The sequence below is a fragment of the Mastigoproctus giganteus genome, chromosome 12 (genome assembly GCF_048544385.1).
Source record: "Mastigoproctus giganteus isolate SK-2022 chromosome 12, ASM4854438v1, whole genome shotgun sequence".
In the NCBI taxonomy this organism is placed as follows: domain Eukaryota; kingdom Metazoa; phylum Arthropoda; class Arachnida; order Uropygi; family Thelyphonidae; genus Mastigoproctus; species Mastigoproctus giganteus.
In genome coordinates this window covers 111,477,528-111,494,142 of record NC_143586.1, presented here as the reverse complement: position 1 = coordinate 111,494,142, position 16,615 = coordinate 111,477,528, and the positions used below count along the sequence as shown (strand labels likewise).

The following is a 16,615-nucleotide window of genomic DNA, read 5'->3' as shown; positions in this document are numbered from 1 at the left end:
CCTGGCTATGGAGGCGCCTTTTATACTTGTAGCACTGCCACTAATTGAAAAGTGACCTCCTCCTTCCCCTGTAAATGTTTGTAATTTAATATTATCCTATTTATTTTATTCTCAAATAATGAAATACAAGGTAGCCAGCAATGTTTCAAATACCCCTCATACATACATGAAGGAATGAAATTTTATGCATTATTTGGCCAAATAATATTTTTGGCACACACAAAAAGGATGCTATAGGTCAACTATCATTTTCTGGTTATGTATATCACAAGATTATTTATATTACAGTAAAAAAGTATGTTTAATCAAGCATGAAATAAAATACAAACTTGCTGTATAAAACAAAATTTAATAACAAAAACTTCATAGTGAAAATAGTTTTCTTTTTACATAAAAACTTTCTTCAGACTTAACTTTACCAGTCAAACATACAATATTTATAACATACGGCATACTTTACTTCAAACAACGTTTAGTCACTGTACAGTATGTTGTACAATTTGCAGCTCTCAAATGCATGTTTACAGTTTATTCTGTACAGAAACCTGGATGGGTTACTACAGGGAGAACTAAATGGCAATTTTCAGACCATTGATCTGCTTGCATCTCCAGCAATCCTGTCCACAAACTACCAAGAAAAAATAAGGCTCTTAGTAACTTGCTAAAATAATAATCATCAAAATCATTACTTGCTCATTGAAATACTCAGTGGTTTGCATTCAAACCATATAAGTTACATATATTTTTTAATGTTAAAAAAACTCAATTTATGTTGACAATTTTGAAATTGCAGTTTTAACCAAAAACATCACAGTGGCCTACAATATGTAGAAGGAAGTTTTTATGAGTGTACTACATGATGCGGAAAGGTCATTCCCTGACCTTTCCGCATCCTCAGTATTTGGTGGTGACGGGCTCGAACCCCGGTCTAATCAAGAAGCGTGTGCTACGCACTGCTGTTCCTTCCCACCTGGCTACGGAGGCGCATCAGCATGGAGCTTGCTCAACCGATTCAAAGCCTTAAACAGTTCAATCAGGTCCCCATGCAGGCGCCTAGTCTCCAGTCACTGCAGTTTGCAGAACTGAGGCCTTCCTTGGTAAGACAACACTTTCATTCCCTTCAACAATCTCTTTGTCCTTCTCTGCACCATTCCAGCAGATCTACAACCTTTCTAAAATGAGGCCTCCAGATAGTACTCAAGATGTAACCTAACCACTGCTTTGTACAATAGGATAATCATCTCCCTATCCCTGCTAGCAAAGTTCTTGTATATCATTGATAAAACCCCATGGGCTGTGCTGGCAGCCTGTCTACACTGCTCAGAGAACTTCATATCTGCCTGCACAATTTCTCCCAGGTCTTTTTCATTTTCCACTACCCTGAGTGTAGTATCACACAGTTGGTTACTGTTACCCATATGCAATATTAAATTTCTGTCAATATTAAACTTCAACTGCCGTTTTTCAGCCCATCTGCCCAACTTTTCTAGATTCTGTTGTAGTAGCGTACAACCTTTAACCTCCAATTCTGTTGTAGTAGCGTACAATCATTAACCTTCCTGTAACCTTTGTATCATCTGCAAACTTGGACATTAAGCCTGATATACCTTTATAAATATAAAAAACAACAATGGGCCAAGTACTAATAACATTAGTCCATGAAGAGCAATGTCCATTAATAACCACTCCTTCTCCCACTGAACCATTCCTTTATCCAAAGCAGTAACTTGCTGTTAATGCCACACAGCTCCAATTTGTACATCAATCTTTTATGTGCAACAGTATCAAAAGCTTTCCTGTATCAAATCCAAGTATATGATATCAATGTTTGTAGTCTACACAGTGCAGACCAGATAAGCCACTGCATGAGTGGTAATGATGTGGAAATATTTTTAGGATGTCTTCTCTGCATATCTTTGGTTTAAATTTCATGGACACAATTATAGTGGAAGCCCATCCAAGTTTGATGTCACCCAAATAGCCAATTCTTAATCTCTCAAAAATGCTCTTAAGAAGTCAGACTTTATTTGCAGTGAGAAAGGATATGATAAACTGCTCAAAATAAAATCTTTCTTGGATATGCTAAATGACCAATGTGTACTAATGGAGAAAGGTTTTTCTGTTGGTGGGTAGATCCATATCTAGAAGAGCACAGCCTAAAATGGTATACTAATAACAAAAATGAAAAAAATTAAAAAGCACTATACAGACAATTACTTCAAGTGTGCCATAACTCTAAACATATAATGGACATGGAATCAAACCCAGACAGAAGTTATGAAAGAAGCAGAAGCATGATGATTAGGCTGGGTAGAGTTGTGTCTCAATTAGCAAACCACAGAGTGCATGTTGATATTTATTTCGACAGCCCTAAACTAGAAGTTTGTTCAATAAAGAGAAGGATTGTCAGTGCAGGCATAGTATAGATAGAGTTCCTATATGTGGGATCCCTTCCGGTATTGAAAAAGAAAGGGAGAAGGAAATGTATGGTGAGGTAGCTGCTGATCATGAATCAGTAACTCCCTCCCAGCATTATGAGGAAGCTAGTGTGAAGAGACAGTTTATCAGCTGAGGAGGTCAAAGAAACTGACTGTGCAGTATAATAACAGTGTACAATAAACACAGATTCAAAGTAAGGCTCATATATTCACTGGCATGTTGAACTTTGCAGCCCTGACAATTCTGCCAAAAATATCTTCAGTTTTGTTTAGCATGTTAAGCTATAATATTAAAGAAAAAGCTGATACCTAAGTTCACCAACTTTTTTTTTTTTTTTTTTTTTTGCTATTATGGTGCTGGCCTGTATTGTATACTTCCCATTCATATGAGAAAAATGGAAAAATCAGTTTTTCTTGTGTTAAGAAATATAAGAAAAAGAAGAAGAATCACAAAAAGTTGTGAAGCATGCTTTAGGCATCACAAGGCCTAATTGTAAAAACTATCACTTGTGGAAAAGAATCACATATTGTGTGCCTCACTGCTCACTACCAATCCAATGACTGAAAATACTAATTTTAAAATTTTCTAAAATTCAGATCACACACAAACTGCTGTTTCTTGAAAAACATTTGCAATTCTTTGTTCTTATATTATTTATTTACTGAACCAGCACTGACCAGTAAAAACAATAACAGCTATTTAATATTTGGTAAAATTTTAATACAATTTTTTTTTCAATTTTTAATTATATTTGTTATTTTAACTCTTAATTACATTATCAAAACTAGTAATGGTAGAGAATTGGATATTTGGAGATATTTCAACAAAGTGAAAAAAAAAAAAAAAAAAGATGAAGACAAAGGTATATGTAAGGATTCTACATTAATTAGCTGTAGAGGATCATGAAAAATGAAAAACTTGTAAAATTACGCAAAATTTTGTTTTATTTAAAACAAAAAAATATATATATAAATTATGCACTGACATCTTGAGTTTTAAAACACAAACACACACAAATGTGATTGGCAGAGATTTTTTTTTCTTGTCCTAGTGATTAATTCTTATCATTATTTCTCAATGGCATATGCATTGAAAAATATAAGTTATTTTATAAAAGAATCTATTTCTGAAAGAGGATATAATTTACCACAGTATGAAAGTGAGATATTGTCATTGTTTCATCAGTATAAGAATATTATAAAGATGCAATTTGGGGAAATTCATCAATTATATTAGAACTGCTGGATACATTTAACAATAAACAAAGTGTTATATAATATAGAAATGAATTATGATAGATATGGTAACAATAACAATGAAGATGGAGTTTCTCTGAATCTGACGAGTTTAAAAAGATTAAAACAAAAATTAAAGAAAATCAAATATTCATCTTGATACTGAATGAATGGATGCACATATTTAATACAGTAAACTAAACTGTGAAATCCAGCGCTTTACAATCCAGAATTCTCTAAAATCTGGGACATTTTATTAAAAAAAACCAGCATTATGAGGAAAAAAGGGAAAAAAAAAAAAAAAAAATTTTTAAAATCCAGAAATATTACTAAAGAAATCTGACACTTATATCAAAGATCCTATTTACCTCTACCTTAATTTACTAAGCAAAAAAGGGTGACATTTCTCTCTTTATAAGATGCTTGTGATACTGTTTTTACTCTTTAAATCTTGCTGGCCGTAACAAAATTTAAAACTGTCTTACAATAGAATTGAAATTCTCACAATAGAATAAACTTGCCTTTACAATGAGTTTCTGTGGTATTGCATTACTTTCAAAAAAGGTCTCAGTAATAGGCTAATTTCCCATTTGTTTAAAAGTGTGCAGTGTTCAGCAGTGTTTATATAATTGACTTACACCATTATGTTTCTAAGTAACTTACCTATTTTAAAATAGGTAAATTACTGTAAGGAGATGACTGTGTTATCAAAACTATGATTTCATACAGAAGAGATTATATTTTTTCCCTGTAAAAAGTACACTATAACAATTTTAAAAAAACCTGAGCGATAGGCACATTGGGAATTTTTTGTAAAAATAGTTAAGATTGTCTTAGTTGTTGCAGAATGATCATAAAAAAGCTAAGATGAACATAATAAATTTAATTAATTGTAAAAGATGGTTGCAAAATTTAAAAAAAAAAACTAAAAAGTCATTATCACTAATTCGATAATCATAAAACACTGTCACCACAAACAAACTACTGTTTATCCTTCACCTTCTTCTTCCTCATAGTCAGATAAGAGACCTATATCATAAACTTTTTTTGAGCTTCTAATATCTTTAAAGAATGCATGGTAAACTGGAGGGATATATTTGAGAAGGTATAGCATGTCTCTTTCCTTTAGAAAGTTCAGCACTCTAGGACCATCATACAACCTTTCTTGTTCAGTACTTTTCAAGCTCTTAGGTCCACCCTCCTTATTGGGTTTGACATTCAGTTCCCCGAAAGGGATGCCTTTATCCAATGTACACTTGTAGAAAATCATGAACAGGTTTTCCTTTGGCCAGTGCATGTGTCATTGTATATCATCACATGCTTTTTTTTATTCAACTTAATATGCTTAGTCAGGCAAGAAGCAATCTCTTGTGAACCTCTGGATGCATTGGTCTCATCCCAAACGTACATGAAGCCAAGGTTATTTGTGACGTCATTCAAACCTAAATTATAGCAGCACATATTGCGCCTGTAGTAGGCCTCAGAAACAGTTAATTTTGGGAATAGCAGGGCTTTTTGTAAATCTATTGTGATTTTATAGACATCGGAATTCCCTCAGGCCTTTTCCCCACCAGCCCTTAGTTGATTTCTTGCTTTCTTTGCTTTTGCCAAATGCAAAACATGTTGCCCCTCCAAATCTTCTAAACAAGCTTCCATCTTATGGTTTGCCAACTGTTTTTAGTAATTGGTTATCCAGTTTTCTCTCTGATCGCTCACTGAGGGTGATGGTAGATGGCTCTCTGTCTTCTAACTTCTCCACTAATGCCAGTGTCCCCCAAGGTTCAGTTCTTTCTCCCACTCTTTTCCTCTTGTATATTAATGACCTTCTTCCATTGACTGGAAATCCTATCCATAGTTTTGCATTCCACATTGCACTCCACTTTCCATTTTGAGAAACCTTTTCCTGCTCAATCAGCTTCAACTTCTCGAAAATCTCTACCAATTCCTTAAATGCCGATCTTCAGGTAATTCTCCAGTGGGGCAAAGACAACTTAGTTGATTTCAACCTTTCTAAAACTCAGTCTTGTCTTATATCTCGCAAAAAGGATTCTTCTGCTCCTATGCTTATCTTTAGTGACACTCCGATTTCTAGGCAAAATGATATATCTCTTTTGGGGATTACCCTGACTTCTAATCTCTCTTGGCACAAGCACATTACAAATATTGCTTCTTCTGCATCTAAAAAACTTGGTTTTCTCTTTCGCTCTCGGCGTTACTTTTCTTCCAAACAGCTGCTCACTCTGTATAAATTGCAAATCCGCCCTGCCATGGAATATTGTTCCCACATCTGGGGTGGTGCCCCCAAAACATCTCTCAGGCTTCTTGATTCCATTCAGAAGAGGGCAGTTAATTAATGACTCATCTCTAACAGAGTCTCTGCACTCGCTGTCTCATAGACGTACTGTTTCTGCTGTATGCCTCTTCTACAGATACTTCCACGGGCACTGTTCTTCTGAATTAGCTTCTATAATTCCTGCTCTCTCTTTCAAAACAGTCCGAACACGTGCCGCCACCAGCCAACATTCATTTACTGTCCAACTTCAAACTCACAGAACCAACTTTTCATCTTCCTCGTTTATTCATTCAACTGCCGTTTTCTGGAACAAACTTCCTTCATACGTATTTCCTAAAAATTACAGTCTACAGAAGTTCGAGTCAAATGTCAACAAATATCTTCTTTCGTCTTCTCAACCTCCAACCCAAGCACGGTACTAAGTACTATAGGTTCTAACACCTCTTGTGTTTGGGGTTTACATAAAAAAAAAAAAAAAAAATCACCTGTCCTTTCTTTGTCCTTTTCTACATCAATCGACTGTTTATACTTGCCACAGGCCTTGCAAGTGTCCTTTCGAGGAACATGAAAATGTAAATTAAATTCTGTGTTGAAGACATGTCTATAGTAATACTCTTTAAGAGGTTCAGTCTCTCTTTTCTCACTCAATTCACAATAAAGCACATACATTTTTCTTACGTTCAAATCAGGGCTCAGGAACTTCCTGTTCGGATTATCTTTTTGAGTGTAACGACTTTGAAATGCTGGGAAAATATTAATGCGATCCTTAAGTAACTGTTTTTGTTTGTCAGTTATCTTTTGTACTGCTACATGTTTACTCCTTAAATATTCTCCTACAGACTTCTTTACTTCTAAAGTAAAGAAGTCTGCAGAAGAATCCTTACTTTTTCTAAAGCTTTTGTCACCCTTCCATCAGATACAATAAAAGTGTCGAGAAAGAATTTTTTTACAAACATGTATTGTGGTATTTTCTTTTTGAATGTAAGACAGATTTGTACATTACTTTCCTCCCTAACTGCCATTCTGAAGTCACCTTTGCTTTATAGGTTCATGATGTATAAAACTGCATAAATATATGCATTCTGTCAAAAAATGGATATAAAATTAATATTCAGGTGTGGATATAAAATTATCAAATTGCTTTCTTCTTTCCTCTTCTGTTAAGGACTCTATGCATCTTTTTTTACAACCACAATCTAAGTTTTCAAACTGCTTACACTCAACTTGTGTTCTTTTGAGTTCACATAGGCCTGACCTGAATTGCGAAGTCTTCTGGCTACAGCTCTTTTTGACTCTTTCCTTTTACGTTTTCTAGGTCTGAAGGAAGTTTCCTGGCATGCTTCTTCTACTTGGTTGGCCTCTTGGCATGCTCCATTCTCAAGATTTCAACTTAAAAGACAACTTGCTACATGAAAACGTGAAATACGAAATAACACCTTCCTACAACAATACAAACTTGACACATAACCTTCATCATATAAGCTGTTTAGGAACGGAATAATGTAAGTCAGACTTACTTCACTATGATTCTAAACCTTTTGCATGTATTGTTAACTATTCAAAATAAGTGCTGATATCTCTTGGTTAGAACTGCAACCTTTAACTTACTTTGCTATGAAACTAAACATTGGACACCTAGAGAAGGTGGGAAATATGAACAGCTCATATTTATAAAATTACTGACTTACACCATTATGATTCTCAACACCCCATATATAGATGCACATGCATCTATTGTCTTCACTATGTCTCTTCATCTGCATGTAACTACTTGACTCCTAGTGGACAGATTTTCATGAAATTTTATATTTGATTCCTTTAGAAAGATTTGTCAAGCCATCCCAAATTTCATTTAAATTGAAAAAAATAGAAATTTGACAATTATTACTTACTTTTTTCTATACAGTTTGTATAGGAAAAAAAAAAAAAAAAAAAAAACATTGATTAATGGTGTTTTTAATGCACTATTATTAGTTTTGGGCAGTCCACACACACACACACACACACTTTGTACAGGGGGTCTTCATTATCCAAGGTCAACTGGATCCAGAAAATTCCACTTAAAACGGGGATCAAATCTGCGTAATGTGTATTATGAAATTGTACATAATATTAATACTTGTAACTGGATTGATTAGACTAGACAAAGACAGTAGTAAATTTAAAACTGAGAAAGGAGTTCGACAAGGAGACACAATATCCTTGAAGTTGTTTACTGCTGCCCTTGAGGAAGCTTTCAGAAGATTAGACTGGTCGCAGAAAGGAGTCAATGTGAATGGAGAGTACCTAAACATTTACGATTTGCAGATGACATTGGGGTCATAGGCCACGATCTCAAAGAATTAGAGGAAAATCTTAATCAGTTATGCAGAGTTAATAAGGATTTTGGACTAAAGATGAATATGGCTAAAACAAAAGTAATGATGAACAAGTATGCCACAGAAAGGGATATAATGATTGAAAGAGCAGTAATTGAAAAGGTGGAGTCATATACTTATCTGGGACAAGTCATTAGCTGTAATAATGATAGGCTGGGAGTCAAGAGAAGAAAAAATTTTGGATGGAAAGCATTCAGGAAATATAGTCACATACTGAGGAGCAATATCCCAATTTGTCTGAAATGTAAAATAATGAACAATTGTATACTCCCTACCGTGACTTATGGAAGTGAAACTTGGGCATTCACCAAAAGAATGGAAGAGAAGCTGAGAACTACACAGCGAAGAATGGAACGAATTATATTGGGAATCAGACTGTTAGATAAGAAGAGAAACACATGGATTAGACAGAAAACTCAAGTAAAGGACATTCTTGTCAAAACTAAAGAACTAAAATGGTCTTGGGCAGGACACATAGCTTGAAGACATGATGACAGATGGACTAAGAAAATAACAGAATGGTACCCAAGAGGAGCTAGAAGAAAACCTGGAAGACAACAACGGAGATGGACAGATGAAATTCATGAGTTTGTGGGTAGTAAATGGATGGCCATTGCACAAAACAGAAACAACTGGAAAGTTGCTGGAGAGGCCTTCATCCTGCAGTGGATTGAAAATGGCTGAAGATGATGAACTGGATTGAAGGAACTGAAAAATGAGACAATTATTTTAAAATTGTAATAATAGACAAGTTTATTTTAATAAATTTATTTATAAAACTTGTCTATTATAAATAAATTTATAATAGACAAGTGTAAAATAATTAATTAATTTATTTTAATTTATAAAAAATAATTTATTTATAATAGACAAGTTTATTATAATATGTTGAACAATGTAAGATTAAGTAAAGTTTATTGAAGTTAAACTATTTTTCAGTTTTATGAATAAAGAATGAATTAAGAGTTGTTTGTTTTTTGGTTTTTTTTTCAGTATTTGTTCAGATAAAATTGTGTTGTAGCTTTTAGTTATGTCTTTTACTTCGTGCTTAACTTTTGCTGCAGAATCGTGAACAGGGTCGTTCTCACAAAAATATTCAATTGCTTGGTCAATTTTCTCAAGGGCTTCCTTTAATTCTTTAATTTTCAAATTCTTGTAACTGCAAGGACTCGAATAAAGAATACTTGGGCACCGGGAACCCCATGTATGTGTTAAGACTTGTGAACATGGTGCCACCTGTAAAGATACACGCTATCCAGTCAAAACATTATGACCTAAGAAGTAGGCAACTCCTCCTCTTGCTGCCAGTGTCGCTGCCATATGTTGGGGCATGGACTCTATAAGGTCTCTGAATGTTGCAGGAGGATGTTGTACCATGTCACCATGATTGCATCCTGTAGATCTGCGATATTCCATTGTAGAGGATGCAAATGGCAGATCTGTTAATTACCATAATCCCAGAAATATTCTACAGGATTCACATCCAGCAAATTCAGTGGCCAAGGTTGTACCTGAAAGTCACTTTCATGTTTGGCAAATCATTTTTGAACAATATTGGCAATGTGGCAGGGCACATTATCCTGCTGGAATATGCCTGTGCCATCTGGGAAGACATTCACCGTGAGGGAGGTGTACCTGATCAGCCACAATGGATAAGTACTTTTATCGTTCAGGGTGTAGTATAGGGATATGAGAGATCCAAGAGATTCCCAGGAAAACATCCCCTAAATGAAAACACTGCTGCTATCTGCCTGCTTCTGTTGGATTAGGACATCAGAGTGATTCCCTTTCTGCAGTTCATCACAGTACCCTTCGTCAACCATGCACAGGCATGGTAGGAAATGTGATTTTACCAAAAAAAAGGGCAACTTTTTTTCCAGTTGTCAATGGTTCAATGATGTCATTCAGATGCAAAATTTAGGCATCATTTGAGATGGCTGGCCGTAAGCATGGATACTTTGACTGGGTGCCTACTATGGAAGACCCATATGCAGGAGGGTTTGTTGAATCATGGTCTTGGAAATGCTGCTTGTCATTCCCTGGTCCACGATCAACCATTCCACCATTTTTCGTCTACTGGATCACAAGATGGGCAGCCTATAATCACCAATGACCATCGATGAGGCATGGGCGACCGCTACTGGCTCATCAACTGCTGCTTTGTCTACTATCCATCTGCGCTTGGAATGCCTCAACTACAGCCCTCCACAAACAGTCCACAAGATTCAGAGTTTTGGTAATACTTCTGCCCTTCAACCTGTACTTGCCAATCATATTTTTGAAGTTCATCATATCACATCCCAAAACCCTCCAGTTACATTTACCTGTTCTCGCCACGAGACATGTGATACCATGTGGTGGAGAGGAACAGCTAATTGCTAAAAAAAAAAAGATGGTCAATGTTTTGACCAGACAGTGTGCGTGTGTGTAGAGAGAGAGAGAAAGGGAGAAAAGAACAGATTTAAAAAAAGTGCATGGAAGAAGAGTAATAAACATTATGCTGTTGTAATTAAGCTGAACAGCTAAGTTTAGAGAATGTAAAAATATAGTGTTTTATTAAGTGTTCTATAGAGTTATAATCTTAATAATTAACTGATAAGAAGATAACTGTATTTACTTTTCCCTCCTATGAAACAAAATCATAAAATATGCAAAAGTAGTTGTGAATAAAATGTTTGTGAAGAGTCATATTTATAGGGAAAATAATGGTGATTTCATAAACTTCAATCCATCTTTGGAAAGCAAGTTAAAAATACCAACAGGAATATCATCCTCAATAATAATTTACCAAGCTCACTGAAATTCATATAAAGTTTGAAAAAAATAAATTTCCATAAAAATAAATATACAAAAAATTATATTTATTTGAACTCACCTTATTCAAAAATGGCAGATTAAGAACAGTCCCAATTACTGGAATTCTCCTTAAAAAGTTAACAGCAACTGGGAAGAAACCACTAAATACAGGAAATGCAAAAGAAATTTTTTATAAGAATCTTTGTAATTTATAATTAATAACATAATCTAGAAATATGAAATATAAGATTAGAAGAAATACAAGCAGTAATTGATAAGTTCATAGCCCAACCATATAATAAAGTAGCAGAGAAAAGTAAACTGGAAGTGGAAGAAACTCTTAAAGAATACTTCCACGGCAGTCTTTTTCAGTTCCTCCAGACCCTACTCAGAAAGAAAAGGTGTGCTGAAGCCAAATCAGCAAACGCTCTTAAGGAAAATTACAGCTGGCATCCTACAAGGATTTTAGGATTTCCTTTCAGGGATTTTACATACTAAGCCAATACAAACAGTGATATAATCCAGAACTTTCAATACATTTTTTACATGTTTTTCAGCACTGTTATCCCTGCTTGTTGGCAACATCATAAGTCACTAACAGAGTTCACAATAATAATATCACTGTTGCTTTCAAATTTTGTTTGATTCAACTCTTAGAGTTGAATTAATGCTGGGATTACTAAAATGGCTGCCACTTCCATGCCATTTTTTTTTCCCCTCTGGGTGTTACTCAAAGGAAAAACAATCATAATGAAAACAAATAGACTTCCATCCCTTGTCGTGGAAGTTGATAGCCTAAATAAGTTTAAGGCTCAGCTGGACAGGTATTTCGAACGAACAGTGGGGTGAAGTGGAAGTGGTTATTTTTATTTATGTTACTTTTTTTTTTTTTTTTTTTTTGGCTGATGCTGCATAAGCTTGCTTTCTTGCATCAAATGCCTCTACTAATGCTAATGCTAATGCTAAATCAGCAGACACTCTCAAGGAAAATTACAGCTTGATTTTACACAGAGATAGTTTTCAGAATAAAATTTCTGAAAAACTATCTCTGTGTAAAATTAAGTCATATATATGACTCTCACCCTTCAATTCAGCTATATCAATTTGGCTACAATGGCTCATATGATCTTTTACCCTAAAGACTATCCCTCCCCCTCTCCCAACACAACTTCACACTTCTCTATAAGGGTTGAATATCCCATGTCAAGACATGCACTGACCTAGGAGATGCTTACAATATGAAGCTGACATTTCACACCAACATTGAAAAGATTAAAAAAAAAAAAAAAAACTTTACACTTTCACTGGAGAGTAAAATAGCAAGAGCTTCATGTCCAGAATCCTGATTTTATCTGGAAGTATCTCATCATATGGTATACCTAGTAACCTTTACAGGAAAGAAATATATGCCTCACCAGCCCAGACCAACCTAAAACAGTGTCCACTATGAAATACTGAATCTTAAAGAGACCAACATGTAAATTCCATCTCCCTCTTCCCCAAAGAATGGAGGTAAGTCAGGGAAAAAAAAAAAACAGTTACATCTTAGCCACCAGGGGTCCAATTAATTTTTATTTATTTTAAATCTAGTGAAATGTTCAATATATCCTATGCCAGTGGTCTATAACTGTAAAAAGACAGAATGATACTAGTGACTAGTAGTGTACTAAGAATTTTTCTTGTGTGTGTGTGTGGGGGGGGAATATATATATATATATTTTTTATTTATTTATTTATTTATTATTTTTATTATTTTTTTTCATTTCATTTCAGTCTCTTTTATGGAGGGTTAAAGTTCAGCAGCAGCTTTACTGGTTATTGACAGAAGAGACACATGCTGTTACTTTATCAAATCACCAACCAGACTGCAACTGATATATATAGCTGTCCAACTTTCTCCTGTTTAACTATAAACAAGAGAAAAATGGGAAAATTTTTTTTTGACAAAACAGGTGCCTCCTTTGCAAAATACAGCAAAAAAGATGTAAAGTGCAGCCATTATCAACCCACTGCAGGATGGAAGCCTCCTCAACAATTCATGATACAGCAGCTCTTTGCAAAAATAAGAATGAAAATAAATTTTTCATTTATTAATAGATAATTTTTTCGGATAGGTTTTTTTAAAGTCAAAACTACACTATAAATTAAATTTTGCTGATAACTTACACATTTTATTAAAATAGAGACATAGGATTACCTACCACAGGGGTCAGCAACCTTTTTTGAGTGAAGAGCCATTTTAGATCTAATTTAAAAAGAAAAAAAAAAAAGAAAGAGAGAATCCAAAGAGTCACACATTGGCTCAAGCGGGGGGATTGAGTGGGAAGGTGTTTTATTAAAAATATATATATTTTGAAATATTATTTATTAATACTGAAAAAACGTAACAAACATCCAATTAGGTACGAATTAATGTGACTTTTGCTGCACGTATGCCATAACTTTAAAGATGCCGACACTCGCATTGTTCAGATAGTTTCTTAATTTATTTTTAATATAGTTCATGTTCGAAAATATTTGCCCACGTCGAACAAAAAACTGAGAGAAGTCCAAATGAAAATATTTTTAAATTTATATACCTGTCCAGTATATAAATTTAAAATCCATGCATCAAACATAATTTGGTCTTGCTTTTTCAACTCATCTATCGCCATCCATTTGAGTAGAATTACAAGGGCAGCCTTTTGCCTCTCCAAATCCTCAATTTCAGTTTTAAGCCATTTTAGCCTTGCACTCCACATGTCCTTGATTTTTAAGTCCTCTAACTGTATTTTAAATTGTGCTTCATGTGGGCTAAGAGTTAAAGAGCCGCAGGTTGCCGGCCCCTGACCTACCAGTATAGTATACTTTCAAACATTAACTTACCATAAGTTTTTCTGTTCATAGATTTCTGTTACAGATCAACTGATTATGACTGCTCCAAGAAAGACACTATTACAGACTTTGCTCTCATCATCAATAAAATATTTTCTGCAATTCCCAGGGAACTAAAGGAGGGTATCGTGAATCATTTAAACACTATTTTCTTTTTTATAAAGTTCACCTCAAATTACAGGTACAGAAAACCAATGTGCCCAGGACATGTAATGCACCAGCATAAAAAAATAATGCAATATGAGTTTTAATGGCCATGGGTCTAGCTACATTATCACGAGATAGAGAGAGAGAGAATACAGAGAACATTTCTGATTTATCTCCTTTCTTATGCAGCAAAACTATGATTGCATTATTCCACTCCTTGGGTGCCACACCTTTTCTAATGTATTTTGTGAAGAGTCTTGCCAGTTTTTGTGTCATGTCTCTTCCTCCCAATTTTAACAACTCTACAGTAACTTCATCTTCCCCGGAGCTTTCTGATTCTTCATTTTCTTCAACGCATGTTCTACCTCATCAGGAAGGATATCAGGTATGTTGTATGTGTTACTAATTTGCAATCCATCTTCCCCACTGCTAGCATCATTTCCTCACTCCTTGTATAACTCTTTATAGTAGTCTGCTATTCTTCAGTTTCAGTATCATTTGTCTTTCTGTATTACTGCTCATGACTGCTGAATTAAATCCTTTGTTTTCCCTTAATGCTTGTTCTACTTTTCTTGTGTTAAATCTTCTTATGTCCTCTCCGAGTCTCTTTCTAATGGCTTTGCATAACTCAGTATACTCAATTTTCTCCCTGTCAGTGTTTTTCTTGCTCTTCATTTGTCGTCTTCGGTTCATCATGACAAGTGTTTCTTGACTGATTTTTTCTTCTTTGAATTTCTTTTTACCTACAGGTTTCTTGGGCTTTATCACTTTCAGAAAGTTGTAATATTCCTCGTCGATATCTTTGTCCTGAGCAGTCTGCAGAAGCTCAAACGTGTTCTTAAGTTCCAGTACATACTGCCTTTTCTCCTCTTCTGTTATCTCAAAGACCTTTGTATTATTTACTCGAGTCAGTTTTTTCCTTTTTTTTCTTACATCTATATCAAGGGTGCATCTTACCATTCTGTGATCACTTCCAACATTTACCTTGTTCAGGACAGTAACATCATTCACGATATATCTTCTGTTAGTGAAGATGAAATCGATTTCATTAGTTGTTAATCCATTTGGGCTCTTCCATGTCCACTTTCTGTTCATTACTGACATTCCTCTGGATTCTGCAAATTCCACAAGTTTTTCACCTCTTTCATTTCTTTCACCAATTCCAAAATTTCCTATAGTTCCCCTTTCTGTGCTGTTTTGTCTCTTTCCAACCTTAGCATTGAAGTTCCCCATAATGATAGTGTAGTGAGTTTTTCTTTTCATCTAGAAGACTCTCAATTTCGGTGTACATTTCGTCAACCTCTTCATCCTCATGGCTCAATGTTGGTGCATAAATCATTATAACCTTTAGCTTATACCTCTTAGAAATCTTGAATAGACCACATCATAGTAGCCAATTAAATTTGTGAGACAAGATTTCCCTTAACAAACCCATGCTGTGTCTGAACTATAACTGCAGTCTTGTCTAGACGACCCCTGAGCTTCTTTAACCAGCGATTCCTTTATTTTTCTGAAACAGAAGTAAACTAACAGGTCTGTAATTACTCATATCCCCCTTTGTGAATTGGAGACACATTTTCACATCTCCGGTCCATGGGGATCTCCCCTGAGTCCAAAGAAGTTGTCAAAATTATAGCTAAGGGTTTGCTTACTTCTTTTGCTGCCTCCTGTAATATAACTGGACAGATCCCATCTACTCAAATTATAGCTAAGGGTTTGCTTACTTCCTTTGCTGCATCTTGTTATATAACGGATAGATCCCATCCACTCCAGGGTGTGTTTCTTATGTTCAACTTCAATTTCTCCTCTTTCCTCTCGGTTATCAACAAAATCATTTAGTTTCCTGCTAGAGTTTGATAAGCTTTTTGCCTCAACTTCCCTACAGAATTCCTCATGTGTGAATGCAAAATGCAAAATACCCATTCAGTTTGTCAGCTACCTCAGCAGGATCATCAACAATCGAACCACTGATACGAAGTGGTCCAATCTGATTCATCCCCTTCCTTCTAGATTTTACATAACTAAAGAAGTCTTTGCTGTTCTTCTTTGCATTCTTTGCAGAAGATTTCTCATAAGCTGCCTTCGCTTGCTTAACCTCCTTTGTGACTAGCTTGTACCTACCATAGTCTTCTGTGTCACCTGATAATTTATATGTATCCTATGCAATTTTCTTCTCTGCCAGGAGTCTGAGTAGTTTATCTGACATCCATTTAGGCCTCAACCCTGAACCGCATTTCTTAGTTAGGACAAAAAGCCTAGTAGCCTACAAGATTACTTCCTTAAATGCTTCCCATTTATAATTTGCTGTTGATAATATCATCAGTTGGTTCCATTGTATAGAGTTTAAAAACTCTGAGACCACTTTAATCACCTTTACGAAAGAAAAACCCTTCCCTTTACCTCTGATGTTAGTTACATCTTTAAGTAAATCCCACATCGGCACATTGTGATCA

At 35.0% G+C, this 16,615-nt stretch overlaps 1 protein-coding gene across 1 annotated transcript in view; it reads right to left on the bottom strand.

Annotated features, from left to right (window-relative positions):
• Window positions 1-429: 429 nt before the first annotated feature.
• Window positions 430-16,615, bottom strand: part of LOC150077340 (vesicle transport protein GOT1B-like) — an 88,974-nt gene continuing 72,788 nt past the window's right edge. Inside the window, exons 4-5 of the mRNA XM_090386324.1 lie at window positions 11,221-11,302; window positions 430-628 (exon numbers count right to left, since the gene is read on the bottom strand). Of these exons, the coding sequence (XP_090242450.1) occupies window positions 584-628; window positions 11,221-11,302 (127 nt within the window). The 3' untranslated portion in view covers window positions 430-583. The remainder of the gene's footprint in view (window positions 629-11,220; window positions 11,303-16,615) is intronic.